Source organism: Crocodylus porosus, unplaced genomic scaffold, assembly GCF_001723895.1.
Source record: "Crocodylus porosus isolate Cpor-Errol unplaced genomic scaffold, CroPor_comp1, whole genome shotgun sequence".
NCBI classification, from domain to species: Eukaryota; Metazoa; Chordata; order Crocodylia; family Crocodylidae; genus Crocodylus; species Crocodylus porosus.
This window is the reverse complement of record NW_017728906.1, coordinates 84,809,132-84,827,471: the sequence shown is the minus strand read 5'-3', so window position 1 is coordinate 84,827,471 and position 18,340 is coordinate 84,809,132. Positions and strand designations below refer to the sequence as shown.

Below are 18,340 nucleotides of genomic sequence, written 5' to 3'. Positions count from 1 at the left end.
CAGATCAACACAGCTACCCCGTACGTCCCCGTGCATTTTGAACACGTTTCCTGTTATTGACTATACATAGGGCAAGGGCTGAAATCATCGTGCAAACAGGATAATTAACGTGCATCTGCCACCACGGGACTGCTAAACCGCTCGCTCTAGAGCCCGGGCCGCAGTGCATGCCGGCATACCGGGCGGCCCGCAGCGCACGCCAGAAGCCGAGGGGTCAGGGGGGAGCAAAGGGTCTTGGGAAATGTAGGCGGGAGGAGGTGCAATGCATGTCAGGGCTCAGTGACGTCACGACGGTCTCAGCTGACAACCGAGAGGGGGGTAGCGCTGCCCGGCTGTCTGGGGGGCCTTGCCGTGAGGCGCATGCGCAATTCACGTAACTACACGCGACAGCCAATGAGAGCGGCCGATACTGGGACCTAGCCCCACCCCCCTCCCTGTGTTGTTACTCGCTTCAGCTACGCAGGTGCGGAGCCGGGACTGGGGCCGGTGTGGGACGCTCGGGGCAACACGCGGACAGGGTGAGCGGCACGGGGAGCAAAGGCCGCAAGGGTGCTGGCGCTGCCTCCGCTCCCTTTCCTTCTTGGGGCACCTGTGGCGTCAGGCTGCGCGCGGCCGCCGTGTTGCGGGTGGGCGGTCGGGCTGCGGGGGTGTAACGGTCTCGCTTTGCATGCGCAGTAGCGCGCTCGCACTGCCCAGGTCGGGAGAGGCAGGTGTGCCCCTCCCCCAGCCGCCTCCAGCACTACGCATGCGCCCCATGAGGCCGCGCCTCGCGTGGGTCGCATCCAGCCCGGGGAGCAGGTGCCCGGCTGGCTTTGACACCCCTGGTTTGGAGATGTGCGGAGGCCCTGTCTTCCTTGGACTTTAGCTTTCAACCCTGAGCTGCCACCTTTAATTCATAGGCCTGTGCTGCATGGGTGCGCCCAGGGCCGGCTGTGTTTCTGAAGCTACAGACCACACTGGCAGAGCTGGCAGGGATGTAAATGGGGGCTCTGGTGTGCACACCTGGAGCTTGGCTTCCTTCCTGTCATGGGCCTGTCGCCCCGGAATAAAAACAAAAAGGGGTGTTGGTTGTAGCCATGTTGGTCTAAGAGCATTGGCAGGAAAGGTCTTTTGGAGATGGTGAGGTACAGTTTTTTTATTACAGGCAGGCAAGGTTACTTGGCTAGATGTGAGCTCCTCACATCTACCCGAAGAGCCTTGCCTGCCTGTGATAAAAACATTGCGCCTTGCTGTCTCCTCAGAGCAGTGAGCTCCTTCTCCTTCCTTTTTCTGGTTCAAGCTGGAAAACTTTGGGTTTTTTTTACTTTCATGAAGGCTGGATGAGACTTTCCAAGAAAACACAGAGCCTGTTCCACATTGACAGCTCCTGCAAAGGAGCTGTTCCTTCTCCACTAAGTTAGATGTCTTGTTTTGACAGCTGAGCCAGGGAGTGAGAGAATCGGCTGTGACTGGACTCTTTGTTGCCCCTGTTTGCAGCGCTCATGTTTACAGAGTTGCAGATCATCCTGAAAGATATCACTTTTTGCATACAAGTTCCTAATCCGATAGTAAAGGCTATTATTTTTGGTTTGTTTCCCTAAAGCAGTGATTCTCAACCAGGGAGCCATGGCATCTTGTGGTGTTTTGAGATCTTCTTAGTACGCTAGGTTTGCAAACATGACTCACAAGACAAACCCAGAGATTTCATATGGGTATTCACGGTGTTAAAAATATCCTGACCTACTGTGGTCTTTTCAAGTTCTTTGCAGCAAAACACTTGCTCTGGTAACTTGTTTTTTGAGTAAAGAAAATTAAAATGAAGACATGGCACTTTCTAAGGGGAGGTCTTGAGTCTGACAAAGGGTGTTTGGAGTCTAAAATGGTTCAGAACTGCTGTCCTGTAGAGCGTAGGGTACCAAGCAATGGGCCTGATAAAAAAATTTTAACAAATGGCTTATTATTTGGTAGTATTATTTGTCGAGGTGCACCGATACATTGGTCCAATGTCAGATCAGTACTCCTATAAAGAAAACTGGCTATATCAGATATTGGCCTGATGGAGCTGAGAATTTGGCCGATAAATGCCCGTGCTGTGTGCGGCCACAGTGCAGCGCAGGCAGCGAGGAGCACAGCCCGGCAACGTGGAGAGCTGCCTCCAGCTGGTAAGTTCAGTGTGATGGAAGGGGAGGAGGGAGGGAAGGGGCATGGCGGGTGGCAAATCAACCCCACCTCTGCGGTGAGGGAGGGGGCAGGGACAGACACTGCCTGAGGAGGAGGGTGGGGGAGGGGAGAACCTGCTGCTGTTTGTACTCCCGAAGGGCACAGGGGGTACATGTGCCCCCTGGATGGGTGTGGGGCAGGCTACAGCCTGGGCTTTGCAGGGCTGGGCTTGGAGTGGGCGCTGCGACATTGGGAAGATGCTGCATCCACCCCAGATTTCACTGCTGCTCTGCTCCCAGCGCTGCCACCACCAGCCACCTGGTGTAAGCCCAGCTCTTCCCAGCATATGGGTGGATGCAGGGCATTGAGCTGTGGCTGTGCTGGGAGGCTGGCAGTGCTGGGAGTAGAGCAGTGGTGAAATTTGGGGTGGATGCAGCATCCTCCCAGCACCACTGGCACCCATTCCAAATCCAGCCCCTGCCAAGAAGAGCCCTTCACACCCCTAGCTGCAGCCTGCCCTGACCCACGCAGACCCAAGGGGCACATGCAAGCAGCAGCAGAAACCACCTCCCTCCCTGTGAGCTGCAGCTCCAGGCCTTCCCCCAGGCAGTGCCTGCCCCTGGTCCCTCCCTCACTGCGGGGGGGGTGTTGATTTGCGTCCCCATGCCCCTTCCTTCCCCTTTCCCCACTCCCCTTCCACCACACTGGACTTAGCTGCCTCCAGTTGGTGTATCGGAAATTGAATCGGTATTGACCAATATTCCTTCTTAAGTATCAGCCCCAAAAATCTCTCTATCGGTGCACCCCTAATTATTTGTATATTATTATGTGTTATTTAATTCTAATTTCATGACTTGTGTTTTCATAGCTGTAAGAAGTTTATTGTTTATTCTGAAAAATGGATACCAACCCTTCTGTTGAAATGTTTCAAAAAGTTCTGGAGAATCAAATGCTTCAGACTACCAAGATAGTGGAAGAAGAGCTGGATGCTGAGATCCAGAAATTGGACCAAATGGATGAAGAAGATTTGGAACGTCTTAAAGAAAGGAGACTTGAAGCTCTGAAGAAAGCCCAGCAGCAGAAACAAGTAATATTTTTCTCCAGCGTTGTTAAATTCTGACCTCATGTGTAGCAGTAATCTTTTCTGATCTTGTTGTAGTGATGCTGCTAGTTTTAAAAATCTTGAGGAGCTGTAAATTTGCCCTGTTGGTATCTGACCAAAATGAATGTTTGCTCTTGACTCAGAATACTGTGTTTCTCTGTAAATTATACAGGTGTGTTTAGGAATATTTTGGAATGAGATAAGGATAGGAAAAAAGTCTGGTACTGGGACTATTCACTAAGTAGTATTGACTGAAAACATGAGCCACGAATACAAAACGTGTCTGCAGAACCCCATCAAACTGTAAAGATTTCAAAGCATTGTAGGAGGCCATCTGCCATCCCTAGACCTCTGTGCTCCAGCCTGTTCCACAGGAGGAATGTGCATGGTCCCTCTCAGCTCTTTAGAGGGGATGATCTGTCCTACTTCAGAAAGGCTTCTCGTAACCTAATAGATTTGGGGCTGTATGTGACTGTTCATTTCTTTTGCAGGAAAGGGTCTTACCTCACTGCTTTCAGTCCACTGATCTTGATGCTTCTTGCAAGGCTTTTTGCAAAAACATTTTCTAGAGGAGCCTTGGGAGCCCTTACATGGAGTAGGTCTGTGCAGTGAATAGGAATGTCATTGGTGTAGCCACATCTTAAAAATGTGTTGAGGAAATATAGCTACTGGTATCAGGTAGGAAGAGGGCATTCCAGTTGTGGAGGATTGTAGAGGCTAGTATCAGGTTTTAAGATATGAAAGCACAAGAATGTTTGTCATTGTTTGACTGAGATGCTGAAGGCAATAGAATTCTAATAGGATCTGATTTTAGGTAGAAATTGAACACATGTTTTATAATGATAGACTTTAATGTGATATGTCTGTCTGACTCTTTTCAGGAGAATGTAATTAAATGTATTGATGTATGTATGTATGTATGTATGTATTTATTTATTGCTATTTCTTACTCTATCTTTATTGGAAAATCAAAATAATTTAATGCATGAGATGCTTCAAGCATGAATAACATCCAGAAAATTCAAGAGTCTTCCTGTACAGTTCCTGAATTAAAATACTATAATGGTGCAAGAAATACATTAATTTTGAAAATTCAACAACTGAAATTTCATTTTGGAAAAGCAGTGTTGCTTGTAACCTTTAGCTCATTTTATTCATGTAATTAACATTATTGCCATAGGCAACTATATATGTGTGAAGCATGACACAGCTGTACAAAAGGCAGTTTGGGACTGAATTAATAGGAGCATTAGGTACAAGACACAGGATGTGATAGTGCCTCTTTATTCAGGACTGGTTAGGTGTCATCTAGAGTATTGTGTGCAGCTTTGAACTTTTTCATTTTAAAAAGGTTATGGAGAAGTTAGGGTCCAAAGGCAGATGACACAAATGATAAAAGGGCTTGGAAAACAAGTCATATGAGGAGAGGTTGAAGGAACTAGGCATGTTCAGCTTGCAGAAAAGGTGCTTAAGAGGAGATGATAGCAATCTCTTCTGAAATCTATAAAGAAGAGGGAGAACACCTTTTCTGTGTTGCTGCAGAGAACAGGAGGCAGACCAATGGCTTAAAGTTGCAGCAAAGTAGGTTTAGGTTTGATATCAGGAACAGTTTGGCTCTGGCCCAATATGGGCCAGGTGTCTTCAGAATTACATTAGTGGTAGGGTGTTTTCTACATGCCCACACTGGAGCCAGGTAGCTGGGAGCTATGCCTGTGTCCCTGCCACTTCCCACAGGGCCCTGTTTCCCAGCTCCAGCACAAGCATAGCTTCTGGCCAGTGGGGAACTGTGCCAGCACCAAGTATCTGCAAATTGTGTCTATGCTGCCACAGTTTATCCCTCCCTCTGCTATAGCATGACCACAGATGGAAGCTGCCCAGTTCCCCAGCAGCTGGAAGCTGCACTGCACTGCAACTGGGGTGCAGGGGGAGGGAGGAGTAAGAAGCAGTGAAAAAACAGATGCAGTTTACAGGTACTTAGTCCTGGCATAGCTCCCAGCTGCTTGGCCCTGGCATAGGCACAGGGAAAACCCTCTGCTGCTGATATACTGCCCAAACCATCTGGCCTGTTTTGGACTGGAGCTGAAAGGACAGGGAGAAGTGGCAGTGTTGTAAGTACAGGTGCACATCACTTTTTGGCTCCAGTATGGGCAAGCACAGGCAAAGCCCTGCAGGCTGGATTCAGTGGCTCTTCTGGCCTAAGGAAGTTTTGGAATCTATGGTTGAAGGTGCTCAAAAAGAGGTTGAATAAGCATTGATCAAGGATGATCTAGGCATAACTATGTTGATAGTATACTACAAATATTTCCAGTTCTTTTGAGTTTTGCTGGTTGCTGCATGGGGCCAGGAAGTATTTTTTCCCCCTCCTTTACTGCATGTGTTAGGGGGTGTTTTTTGTCTTCCTCAAAAGCATTGGGTGTTGGCTGCAGCCAAGGCTGGGGATTTTTACTGGAGTGTGCCAGTGCTTTTACTGGGATTAAAACCCAGAGGTTCCTGGTTAGAGGGTCTTGCCCCTCTGCTCAGGGTTAAACCAGTAGCCATGTTTGGGGTCAAGAAGGAATTTTATCCCATGCTCAGATTGGTATGTACTGTGTGGGGGGTGGGGTGCAGCAGGTTGCCTGCCTTTGTAGCAAGTGGTGTGGCCCTTTTCCCCAAGATCTCTTAACATATTTTAACAACCCTTGCAGCAGTAGGATACTGGCTGCTGTAGTCCTTCTACTTGTGATCGGTTAGGGTGTTATGCCTTGTTGTGCAACAAGTTTGACTATGTACAAGTTTGACTATAGTAGGGGCACCATATCATATTGGCACCAATAAAAGGAAAACTGATGTGATCTATGTTGCCAATAAATGTTGTGTGTGGGTGTGCACGCGTGCACAGCCACAGCATGCACACAACTAGGTGTACAGCCAGGCAGCTTGGAAAGCAACATCTGGCCAGTAAGTGTGTGAGGGGAAGGGACATGGGAGTGGCAGATCAACACCCCCACGGTGAGGGAGAGGGGCTGGAGCAGGGGCAGAGGTAGGAGCTACCCAGCCAGGGTGGAACAGGGGATGGAACCAAAGGCAGCTGTGCTTGGCGCAGGTGACAGTGCTGGAAAGGGGGGCTATGGTGAATTATGGGGTGGCTGTAGCCCACCCTGTAGCCCTCCTCCCAGGACCGCGTTGCTCCCCTCCCTAAGAATAGCCCTGGCCTAGCCCCCACTGCTGGGAAGAGGCTGGCACAGCCCCCGGCCCCAGCCTGCAGCAGATAGCCCGCCCTTGCCCCACGCACAGATCGGGGGGACACATGTCCCCCCCAAACCTCCCCTAGGATGTGTGCAGCAGCAAGAGCTGCCCCGCCCCAGCTGGGTGCACCTGCCCCTGCCCCACTCCCTCCCTCGTTGTGGGGGACCCCAATCTGCCCAGTACCCCTAACCGCCCCATTTTCCCCACCCCACAGACTTACCGGCTGGACACTCCTCTGCAAGCTGCCAGGCTGCATGTCGGCAATCGGTTAGGTGCTGGCCAATATGGCTGGTTAATAATGGCTGTCAGTATCAGCCAAAAAAATGTTTATTGGTGCACCCACTACTGTGTAGTTTTAGTAATAGGTTAGGCAAGGATTTGTATAGAATGGTTTGGATAGGAATGATTCTGCTTCTGGCTAGGGGTTGATCTAAATGACCCTGAGGTCCTCTCCAGCCCTACTTTTCTGTGATTCTGTGAACTGTAAAGCTAATTCTGGCAGCTTTCTTACTGTTGAGATGCGAATGCATATTACAGATTAAAAAAAATCCTACAAATATACTGTCAATGATTCTTAAAGCTGAAGCAAATACATTTCAACCTGTGCTGCTTCCCTGTAAATTGTTGTGGTTCTAGGTGTAATCCTTTGAGGGGAACCTTTCCAAGGTGCAGAGAATTTCTGAAGACAGAAGCCTGTATTACAGCCTTGAGATTCCCAAACTGACCATGAAAACTTTTTGCCTTTGGTTTTATGCCTCCTGCTGAATGGAGGGGTTTAATCTCTTTATTAAGGGAAGCGGAGGCATGAAATTCTAAAGAGTTCTATACAAGGATTGCAGCTCCCACTAAAGCAAGATCTCTTTCTCGTTTACTGGCCATAAAAAATTGGAGACTGCAGTGATGTGTGTGCATCAGTGGTTTTCTTCCACTAAACAAAGTAGAAAAAGAAACATCTCACTCTAACTATAATCACCTCTCTAGGGCTTTTTCCCCTAGTGAACTTTTCTTTTGCTTCCCATTTTAAAACTGTTTAAGCTTTTGGAGGATAATCGTATCTTAACATAAACTATGCTCGTTTGTTTGTTTTCTATGTTGTATCAGATTTTCTAAAAGTAATAATCACAAAATAAAGTATCAAGAAACTTAATACTAACTTTTTGCTTTTTTTATCATTAGGAATGGCTTTCAAAGGGACATGGAGAATACAGAGAGATTCCAAGTGAGAGAGACTTTTTCCAAGAAGTCAAAGAGAGTAACAATGTGGTTTGTCATTTCTATAGAGATACAACTTTCAGGTACTATAAATAACTTCTGTTGAAAAGGTTTTGCAGCCATAAGTATACACTGTTTCAAAAACTGCAGGATCTGGGAGTACCAAAGTTCCCTAGTTTTCCAGGTTTTGTTTTCTGATAGTTTCAGTGGGACCTGTAATTAGTCACCCAACTCATAAAGCTAAGTATATATGCTAAATGCTCTATGCATAACAGCATCTTGGCATGTTGTCTAATTTAGTAAATTCATCTCAAATAGGCTAAGAATTTGAAGGGGAGCATTTCGCTTCATGGTATCATCAATACTTAGTTTTGAGAGAAGTTGTTCTTTAAGCGAAAAAAATCATTTCAGATCTATCTGGAACTTGTATTTTTCAGAGTTTTAAACAAAATGGGGGGCAGGGAAATCATTTTTATGTAAAAGCAAAAGGCTAAGTTTACATGGGTACTTGGGCGCCATTCACAAAACCTAGTTTGAGAGAATTTTTCGTTATATCTGGAATCTGCCACTAGGAAGTTTTTTGGGATGTGGGAGATCTGGGTTTATGTTCCCTGTGTCCGATTTAGAGCAAGCATTTGAATCATTATCTCCCACCCACCTGGAGAATATCCCAAAGTATTAGACCTGTAGTCTGTTTTTGGAATGAGGTATGTCCCTCAGTGTCAATTCTTAAGGCTATTCACATTGAAACAAAGACTAAACCTAGGTTTTCCTGTTCTCGGATGAGGGTTCACTAGGCTATGTAGAGCCATTGTGTCTGGTACTATGAGTACTTAGTATTTAAAAGAAGCAGCCTCAGCGAGAGAGAGAGTGAAAGAGACTGACACCAGCATACACAGTAATCCAGTGGGTAGGCTGTTCTTTTGGGTAATGGACACCATGGTTCAAATTCCTGCTTTGAATCAAAGTGTGGATTTGTACCCGAGTCTCTTGCATTCCAAGGGAGTGTCCTTACCAGTGGGCTGTAGTGTTATACATGGTCGGGGGAGCTCAACCTCCATCTTGCTGACTTCATAAATTATGCCTAAATCCCCTTGCAAATCTAGGATTTTAATTTTTCAAAATGTTTCTTTTCAGTGTTGATTTTTTTTTCCTTATTCATCTGAAGCTATTTACATAATTTGACCTGAATTTGAACAATTTCAAGTTGACTCAGACTATGTTTTGTACTATACAGGCATTTGCAAAAATATACTCATTCAGACATTTCTTTTAATGTTGAGCAGCCAAGAAAAGGGCTTATGTAAATGAATGTATATAATATTGCTTTTGAATCAGTGGCTTTTGACCTCCCTATAGGATGGTTATCTGGCCAGGGGTGGGGGGAGGAATTTGGTAGCAGAAGTAGTATGTGGAAAGTTGATGTTGATTTGTTAGTCACTGTACACATCTGACTAGGCTACTTCTTAAAAGACTTCAGCTTGATTCTGCTCCTCCTAAAGTATTGTAGCAAAATTCCACTGAAGCATTTGGAAAACAAGCATATCAAGTGAAAACGCTCACTACGTAGTTCTGGCAGCCAGCAGTTTGCAGGAAGGTGTATTCTGTTCCATGTATCTCAACCACAAGATTAAGGTACTATCACAAGGTGACTAGCTTTTTCAAGGGGTGGTGGGTCCAATCCCTTACCTCCCCAGGCAGAGAAAATGAGCAGAGTCCTGTGACAAACAGATTACACAACTGAATTGGGCCTTTTGGGGAAGGGAGAAGACAGAAACATGTGAGAGAGAGAGAAGTGGAACTCCCAAGCAGGAACCCCAGGGAATTGCTGCTTGGTGGTACCAAAATTCCCTGGTCTTTCAAACCTTGCTTTCTGAGAGATTTTCCTCAGCCTGCTTGGTAAATGGCAAAAAGTCAGTTAGCCACAGGGCTGGATGAGCTATGCTTCATAGAAACTCTTCCTAGCTCCCAGGCAGAGGGGCTGGCAGAGATAAGCCTACAGGAAACAGGAACCTTTTAGGAAATCTGCGTTGGAGTGCATGTTTCTTTGTAAACTTTATTAGTAAGCCCATGCCTTTACAAGCATGACCCCTGAGAATCCATGCTGAAATTGTTGGGAAGGAGTGGGAAGTGAAAGCATTTCACCTACATGCTGTACTGTGATGGGGTGTGTTCTGGAATGGTACCATGCTGCAGGCACATGTCTGGAGAGCCTTGAAACAGATAACTTAGGTTTTAAGAAGTAACTTTTACTCAGCATTCCAGGTAGTTTTCCACTCAATCAGTACCTCATCTGATTCTTGATGCTTCAGAGGTGGTCCAAAACACAAAGACTAAAAAAAGAGAGGGGCTCAATCCCCTTTAGGTTAGTTCAGGTACCTTTTCATTTTTTTAACTGAGAGGCATGGAATCACTTTTGACACAGCTGGCTTTGTTTACAATGGGCCCTGGCCCTTGCCATCTAAAGCTAGACCTCCATCTTTACCTTAGTATGGTATATCATTTTATCTTCTACTTTTGATGCTTGTGGATGCAGTACAGGCCCCAGCTGTCTGTGTCTGTATCTGTATGCTCTTCCTAGCCTTCTCCCTTCAAAGCGTGACCCACAAGGCAGTGGAAACTAGGGTTTTCAGGCACAGCACCCTATACTCGCCTGTCCCTTGGGTGGCAACATGTGGCATTTTGTAGAGACTACTTCACCACAAGTAGCTTCACCCCATCAACCCGTCTCAAGAGGGTGCAGTTTCCAGGTCCTACCCAGAACCAATCTCTAGGCTCTCCTGCCCTGGTCATCTTCACCCCTTATGGGCACAGTAGCTCATTTCTGGGCTCCCTGGCCCTTTTACTTGAGCTGTGGCCACACAAGGCTCTACATTCCAAGATCCTGGCCCCACCTCAGGCCACCTGAGATCCTATGTTTCCCCAGCTCTGGCAGTCTCAGCAGTGGTCTCTTTCAATCTTTTGACCTCTCTAGGGCCCTGGTACTGCCTCTGCAATGCCAGACGTCTTGGTCTCTCGGGGCTTTCCCAGACCTCTTTGGACTACAGGCTCCTGGACCCCTTCAGTCTCCAGTCTTGTCCCTTGGACTTTGACCCCTCTCTGGGTCCTGGCCCCGCTCTTGGGCCAGTGAGACCTGGACACCTGGCCCTGCTAACACTCGTCTCACCTGGGCTGCAGACCTCTGGGCTCTCTGCCCCACTTATACTCTGCCCCACTTGGCTGTCAGACCTCTCAGGTCTTTCTCCAGCAGTTCTCTGAAGTCCCCACACTCTCTTCTGGGTCTTAACATTCACCCTTTTGGTTTCCCTTTAACTTCCAGCCTTTCTTTCCCTTGACAGACCCTTTTATAACTCTGACACCTGCTTTAACCATATCCTTCCTGGACCGTAGGCTTCACAATCTGTGCTCATCTGGCCTTGCTTTCTCAGCAAACTAATCCAGCAAAGGTCTGACTTGTATCTGACAGCAGAGCTACTGGCTCTATAACCTGGTTTTACATTTATCCAGCAAATCCTGTTCTCAGGGTCTCCTTCTCATAATAACTAGATCCATCAACAAACCATATACAATCTTTCAGGAAACCTTCCAGGCCTAAAAAGAACTTCAAAACCACAGGTCAACTTTTCAGAAAAAAACACTTTTTATTTACACAGCTGCACTCTGAGCTGTGGTAAACACCTTCCTGCCTTAATCTTTTAACAGTTTCCTTCATAGAATGTGCACACTATTCTTGGAGAGGGGGAGAACAAAGACATCCCTCACCCCCATTATCCAATGCACAAAGTGCACGTTGGCACAGTGAACCAAAGCAACCAAAAGAATGCACAGGTATCCAATAACATTACTTATCTTCCCTATGTCCCCTCCTAGCATACTAGGATGATTAACCACCTCTAAAAATCCAATTTTAGTGACACTTTCTATTCGCAAGGATACACAGCATCACAAGATTTCACATCCCCCATTCCTGATCTAAGGGGTGGGGGCTGGATCCTTCCTGCTCTTCCTTTTAACTGTGTCTGAGCTCCCTGATGCTGTATTGCCTGGCTAACATTCTGGCTTGCCATAACCCATACCAGTAACTTCCAGTTCTACAGTCTCCAAAGCAAATGCATAACACTCTTCTGACTCTCTGGAGCTTTCTGCTGCATCTGTGCTAGTTCAGTAAACAATGTCTTACATGCCATTAACAATCCCTGCAAAGCAGCCCTCTCCTTTAGGCTCTTCTCCTGTCACAAACACATCCATGCTTACAAATGCCTCAGTCCCAAGTACTCTGCTCATTCACACAGTCCTCCAGCAGTGAAGTTAATTTTCTCTGCTCCTGGCTTCCTATTGTACCCGCAATAAGAGGATACTGTACTTAACCCAAGCCGACTTCATACCCTGATCCAAACCATGGACTTCAGGCACTCTCCAAGATCAGGTTGCAGCCCTGTCTTCCTCAGAGTTTCTGCTCCTGCCTCTAACATATCTGTACTTCTGTATACTACTCTACCTGACCCAGACAAGCAACCATCCCCTGGTTGGCAGTGCAGCAAACCAATCTCCCGCACAAAAAACTCTGACTTGGACATGGTTACTTAGCTTACAACCCTAGCTGGAACTACCATATGGTTTCACCTCACACACAGGTCTCCACCCATAGTCCCACAGCCTCACCTTACCACAAGTCATGGTTGACCCCTCAAGAGGCTCACTTTGTACCAACAAATTCCCTGATCAGTCGGGTTACTGTCCTTGAGTCCTAGAGGTCAATTGTTGGCACTGGACTTTGGTCCCAGTCCCAGAGTCACAGGGTCTTTGTCCTGGTGGAGTCACCAATTGTTGGCACTGGAATTATGAACCAGATACCTTGTTTCAGGTGGGCCCAGACTCTCAAATCAACCACGACTTCTCCATTCAATAACAGGCAAATTTTATTGATACACAGTGATAGCAGATAAGAATAATGCAGGCAAGGCAAAAAAAATAACCCCCCTTATTCTATATCTATTAGTTTTAGGGCTCTCAGAGGGAAGGTACATCTGACCAGTACATGAGCTTCACCCTGTGGTTCTTGAATGTCATGTCAGCAGCCTGGAGGTTGAGGGCTGAGGCCCACCCCTCTTAGTGGGGTGGGTGAGACAGCTGGTGGTGTGCTCTCTGTCCCTGGAGGCTTCAGGTTCACCCTTGGGGAAGATTTTGCTGCTCTGAAATTTCTCTTTTTATGTTCTTTTCTTGCTCTGATGACTCTTTATTCCTAGGCATCCTTGATTGGTCTCCCTGTGGTTGTCATGCTGTCCACATTCTGTTCTGTTAGCATATTCCTTTGTTTCCCAAACCCATCACATGGACACATCTTAATTTGGCCATGCCCTAGCTGCCTAATTTGGTCCGTCCACCAAAACTAGAAATCCCAAGGGCTCTGCAGCTGGTCACTGTGACCTAGCTAATGTGGCAGGTTCCATTATCTCTGTGTTTATGCTGCTCTGGTTACAGTGAGCCTTGAAGGAAACTTTGTCACAGACAGGCTTTTAGAAACCAATGAACCCTTGCCATTCCTTGAACCATTGTTCTAATGCAGTATCTACTTTATCTGCAGCCAGTTTCCAATAGCAAACTAAATATAACTTTCTAGCCATCAGTGGCTGAGTACACTAAACTGATATATTTAAACCAGTTGTGCTTAAGCTTGTTCCCTAGTGGGCCTGATGGGTAGTGCCCCATCTGTCCATAGGCAGGATCACACTGGTAGTCCTGATCCAGCACTGGGGCCAATACCATTGAGCCGCACAGACGAGAATGGGGTGTAGCCCCCACCACAGCCCAGCTCTGTTGGGGAAAAAGGGCCACTGCTTGGACACCTGGAAAAGGGAGCATGGCTTGACCCACGGTGGGGAAGGTGTACAGCCTGGCCCCAAGTAGGCCCTGTGGAAGGAGGGCCCTTCCTTGGCCCATGGGGAAGGTGGTGTGATCCAGTCCTGTGAGGGGGAAGGGGGCATCCCTTGGCCTCATAGGGTGGAAAGGGTGTGTCTCACTCTGAAACTGGCCTGGCAAGGAGGGGGAAGGGGGCATGGCCCAGCTTCAACTGCACAGGGATTGGGTTTGGGAATTTGGTGGGGCAAGGATGGCAGTATTAATGGCCACTGCTCCCCTGCTGACAAATTTCCTGCCCAGTGGGGAGATGGACTGGCTCCACAAGCTGCATTTGGCCTGCAGATAACCAGAGATTAAGCACCCCTTATTTAAACTATGCTTTGATATTTTTTCTCTAAAAGTAGTATATTAGTTCTGTAATGTTGATTCTTAAGATATTATTTTAACATTTGGTACTGAGAGAATTAACTCATCAATATTTGAATTGCTTTGAGTTTTTTGTTGGTTTTTTTACAGGTGCAAAATAGTAGACAAACATCTGGCAATACTGGCAAAAAAACACATCGAGACAAAATTCATAAAATTAAATGCCGAAAAATCTCCATTCCTGTGCGAGAGACTGAGCATCAAAGTAATTCCCACTCTAGCACTAGTAAAAGATGGAAAAACACAAGATTTTATTGTTGGCTTTACTGATCTTGGTAATACAGATGACTTCACCACAGAGACCTTAGAATGGAGACTAGGGTGTTCAGGCATAATCAGTTACAGGTAATCTACATTTTTTTTTTTTTAATTTAATGCAGGATGGGTTAAAGGGTAAAATATGAATGTATATAAGAGTTCAATTTACATTGATGTCAAATCTATGCAAGAATCAAGTGATCTAGTAATCTCACTATGGCTGTAAAGTTTGGCAAGAAAAACAAATCAAGGAAAATAACTCTTGGCAACATACTGAAAATGTACATATGTGGGTCTTATTACCTGTAGAGTAGCTAAAACAAAACTTAGGACAGTCTGCTCCTCTCAGTGGCTGCTAAGTCGAAGCTGAAGGCCCTTGTTTTTTGAATATTGACTTGTCTCCCTCTCCTGTAACTGAAGGGGAGAAGATTGTCCAGATGTGTTGGGTGCATAAATCTTTAGACAGTATTATGGTTAACTTGATTATTTGTTCACACACTGTATGGTTTAATACAGAACAATGCAGGTTAACCCAAAGTTGTAGAAAGATGCAGTCTAATCGTAATTTGGTTTAATACAGCCTTATTGAAGCAAGGTGAGGGGAGTGCACCTGGCTTGATGCATCTGCAGAGAATTGTCACATTGTTGTCTTGTGATCATCAAAAGAAGATACTTGGGTCTCCAGGACCGAGTTGAGGTGGTTATGTGGATAAAACATCAACCATTGCATCACATTAGCGTAGCTCTTTTATTTTTAATGGTCTTGACTTGTTTAAACAGCCAAATTATTAAAGCATGGAGAATTGTTTCCTTAAACTCAAGGATGACTTGTGCCTCCTGAGTCTGGGGGGGCACAATTTGTGGGCAGGCCCAGGGGTGTGCGAACAGCCCCATATTCACTCCCATACTTCTGTGCTGCAGCTTAGTCCCGTCCCCCACCTGCAACATGCTGCCGGCTCATGCAGCCAAAAAACTTCCCTGTCTTTAGCAGTGCCAAGTTGGGGGCCAATCTTGGGGGGGCACGTGTCCCACCTACCAGTTTCCTGTATTTAAATTTATCTGCATCCAACTTGACATATTTAATCTTCAAATTATGGATGTTTAGAGAAGAAAATCTCTTCTAGATTGCGAAGAACAGATTGACTTTTATTAGTAGATGTTTAGGATTGGGAATCCAGAAAAAAGATAACAAAGCTGATATGGAAATACGAAGCGCCCGAACGAGGGACTAACAATAGAGGGATGGGGGAGAGGAGGGGAATGTAACTAGGTTACAGGCAATACAATGTTAGCCAACTAAGCCCAGGGGTGGGGGGATGTGGGAAGGGGAGGGAGGGGGTTCGCAATGCTGAGAGAGAAAGGAGATAGATACACACACAAACCCGTTACAATGGTCCGCAATGGTGGAGGAAGTGGCTTGGAGGAAGCGTCTCAGTCCATAAAGTCCAATCGCAGGGGTCCTCTTTGGGTGGAGCGGGGTCGTCTGTGGCGGAAGAATCCTGTCGAAGTGAAGCGAAGCAGAGGGGCAGTTCAGGCGGTGACTATAGTACACTAGGAGCCAGGTATTTTTGGCAGGCATGGCTCGGATTAGTTTTGCACCCTCCTTCAATCCCCTTCCCCTGCTCAGTCTGCTGCTTGGCTTTCCTCTGCCTCGGCCCTGTACTCCCTGCCTGGTCTACTGCTCTGCTTTCTGCTTCCTCCCTGTGCTCCCTGACCAACTTTGCTGCTTTGTTTTGTGTTTCCTGCCGTGCTTGCCACTGTTGTACCTGTCCCTTTCCCAGTCTGCTGAGTGCTACACCAAAGGTTGCCCATGACATAAGCCTCCCACCTCCCCCACCCTTGAAGTATATTGGCAATTGAGTTAAGGCACTTCAAATCTGAGGCACTGATTTTCTTTAGATCCTTTTATGAGACTCATTTTTCCTCTTGGCATGTCCATTAACCTTTTGGGGAGAAATGCCCTTTTCATCTTTTCCACATCTGTAGCAGGCAAACACAGAAAGAGCAAAGCAAATCTACCTAGAGGATCCAGCAAATGAGGAAGAACCAGATATGCTAGACAGTAATTTATGGGTGTATTTATTCAGTGGATACAGTGCTTCAGTATATGGAATTTACTAAATATTAAATGAGCTGACTTTTGATTCTCATGGTAAACTCCACAAGAAGAATGAAGGGAAAGGAACCTACATTTTCAAAATTAGCCATAAATCCTGCATATCCCAAACAATCCAGCAGAGGCCACAGCTGCCTATGTGGAAGCTCTACTCTACTTTGAAGTCTGCCCTGCTCTCTTGACCATTCCTTGAAAAAAGGCATTTCTAGCGGGGCTTGCATAGGCAAGCTGGTACTATCTGGATCTGTTCTAATTTTTTTATGACAACTTCTTTGTAGCTAATAGGGTATTGAGGGCCTATTTTTTCAGCCACTGCTGATTCCAGATAGTTGGGTTTTTTTGTTTTGTTTTGTTTTTTTAACTGGTTTCTCTGACTTGTTGTTTCTCCAGCATTATGTAAGTGTCTACTAATAAATATTTTTGCTTTTAATAGAATTTTTTTATTTTTTTCTTCTAGTGGAAACTTGATGGATCCACCTTTTCAGACCCAAAAGAAATTTGGAACCAGCTTCACAAAACTGGATAAAAAAACCATCAGAGGGAAGAAATATGACTCAGATTCTGATGATGACTAGAAACCAAGCCTAACAATCTTTGTAAATCATCTTTTTGTTAAGCCTGGTACATTTCTAGGAATGTTTTTATAAAGGCTATTGTTTTCATTACATTTTCACCTAATGCTCATTTTTCTATACTGTTTTATACAATGGAATTGCATCAGAAGAAATTTTCAATATTTTCCCCCTCTTCTGGAGGTCATTTATAGGTTGTGAATCTGAGCCCTTTGAACTAGGTATCATCTGAGAAATTATTATAAAATCTATTTAACTATAAGTTTTAATAGTTATTTCAAAACATTTCCATAAGCTACGTCTTAGTATTTATACCATTGATCATTTTTCAGTAAGAGACTTAGTGGCAAGAGCTACAAGTAACTACTACAGTCATAGTACATCTTAAATCATTGCTTATCTTAGCTTATAGTGCCATAGTGTGACAATGACTAATTAAATGCATTGCACTATGAGCTGTAAAACAGTCTTAACCTACGTCAAAATTGATAGATGTTATCAGAAGAAATGCCTTTTTACCAACTATGTATGCTGCATGTTAAAGCTGGTACAGCAGGTAGTAGCACGTGGCAACAAGCCTATCAAAAACTGCCTTCTTTGCAGGATTATATAATATAATTCTGTGGTCTTGGATGTGTGAATTTGTATTGTACAAGTTTGTACAAGAGACGTTGCCAGACAAAAATATTGGGAGAGACGATGTTTTTGGTTTTAATTTGAGACTCCAATGCAGTACGCTTGATTGCACTGTTCCTCTTCAGTTACTAGGGATCTGTACCCTCTTTGAGGCTCAGCATTGAGCTCAGTATCTGTCCAACTCAGGAGTGGTTTTATTTCACTATTCATTTTTGTGAGAAATTAAAGTCCTCCTGGGGAAATGAGCCTCTTCAGTACTTCCAGTCCTGTTGGTCCAACAAGCAAACTGAGGACTGGAACTCTCATCAATCTCACTGCTTTACAGCGGAGAGCATTTTCCCACTGGGCCAGCCCAGCAATATATTTCTCCTTTTCTGTAAAACTAAGTTATTTTAATTCATGTACATTGAAATAAAGTACTTAAATTCTAATGATGAATGTTGTTCCTTCTGAAACTAGTTCACCCTCATTATGCGTCTGTTCAGTGATCTGTCATTAAGTCACACATCTGAAGTTTTTAGATTTTTGTAAAGCAAGGCCACCACATTTTATTAGCTTTAGTAAGAATTGGGGTTTATTTCCCAGTGGATAGAACTACTTCAGACCTGTGGAAGTGCTAGATAATAATATTACAGCTAGAATGAATAATGTTAAAAACAGATTTACCGGAAGTTAAAATCTAAATCCTCAGTGCACAGAGCACGTGTGCAATAATAAGTCTGGTTCCTGAGTCTGGTTTTGTTGAAATAAATACAAGAAACAAGTATTTCAGAAAAAGTTTCACATGGGGTCTGC

The 18,340-nt window shown here is 45.3% G+C and overlaps 1 protein-coding gene across 1 annotated transcript; it reads left to right on the top strand.

Moving 5' to 3' along the window:
• The first annotated feature begins 415 nt into the window (after positions 1 to 415).
• Positions 416 to 17,979, top strand: TXNDC9 (thioredoxin domain containing 9). Its single transcript, XM_019529488.1, has 5 exons — positions 416 to 518; positions 3,008 to 3,226; positions 7,643 to 7,761; positions 14,054 to 14,308; positions 16,795 to 17,979. The coding sequence occupies exons 2-5, from the start codon at positions 3,038 to 3,040 to the stop codon at positions 16,910 to 16,912; spliced, it is 681 nt and encodes a 226-aa protein (XP_019385033.1). The 5' UTR covers positions 416 to 518; positions 3,008 to 3,037; the 3' UTR covers positions 16,913 to 17,979.
• The last annotated feature ends 361 nt before the right edge of the window (positions 17,980 to 18,340 follow it).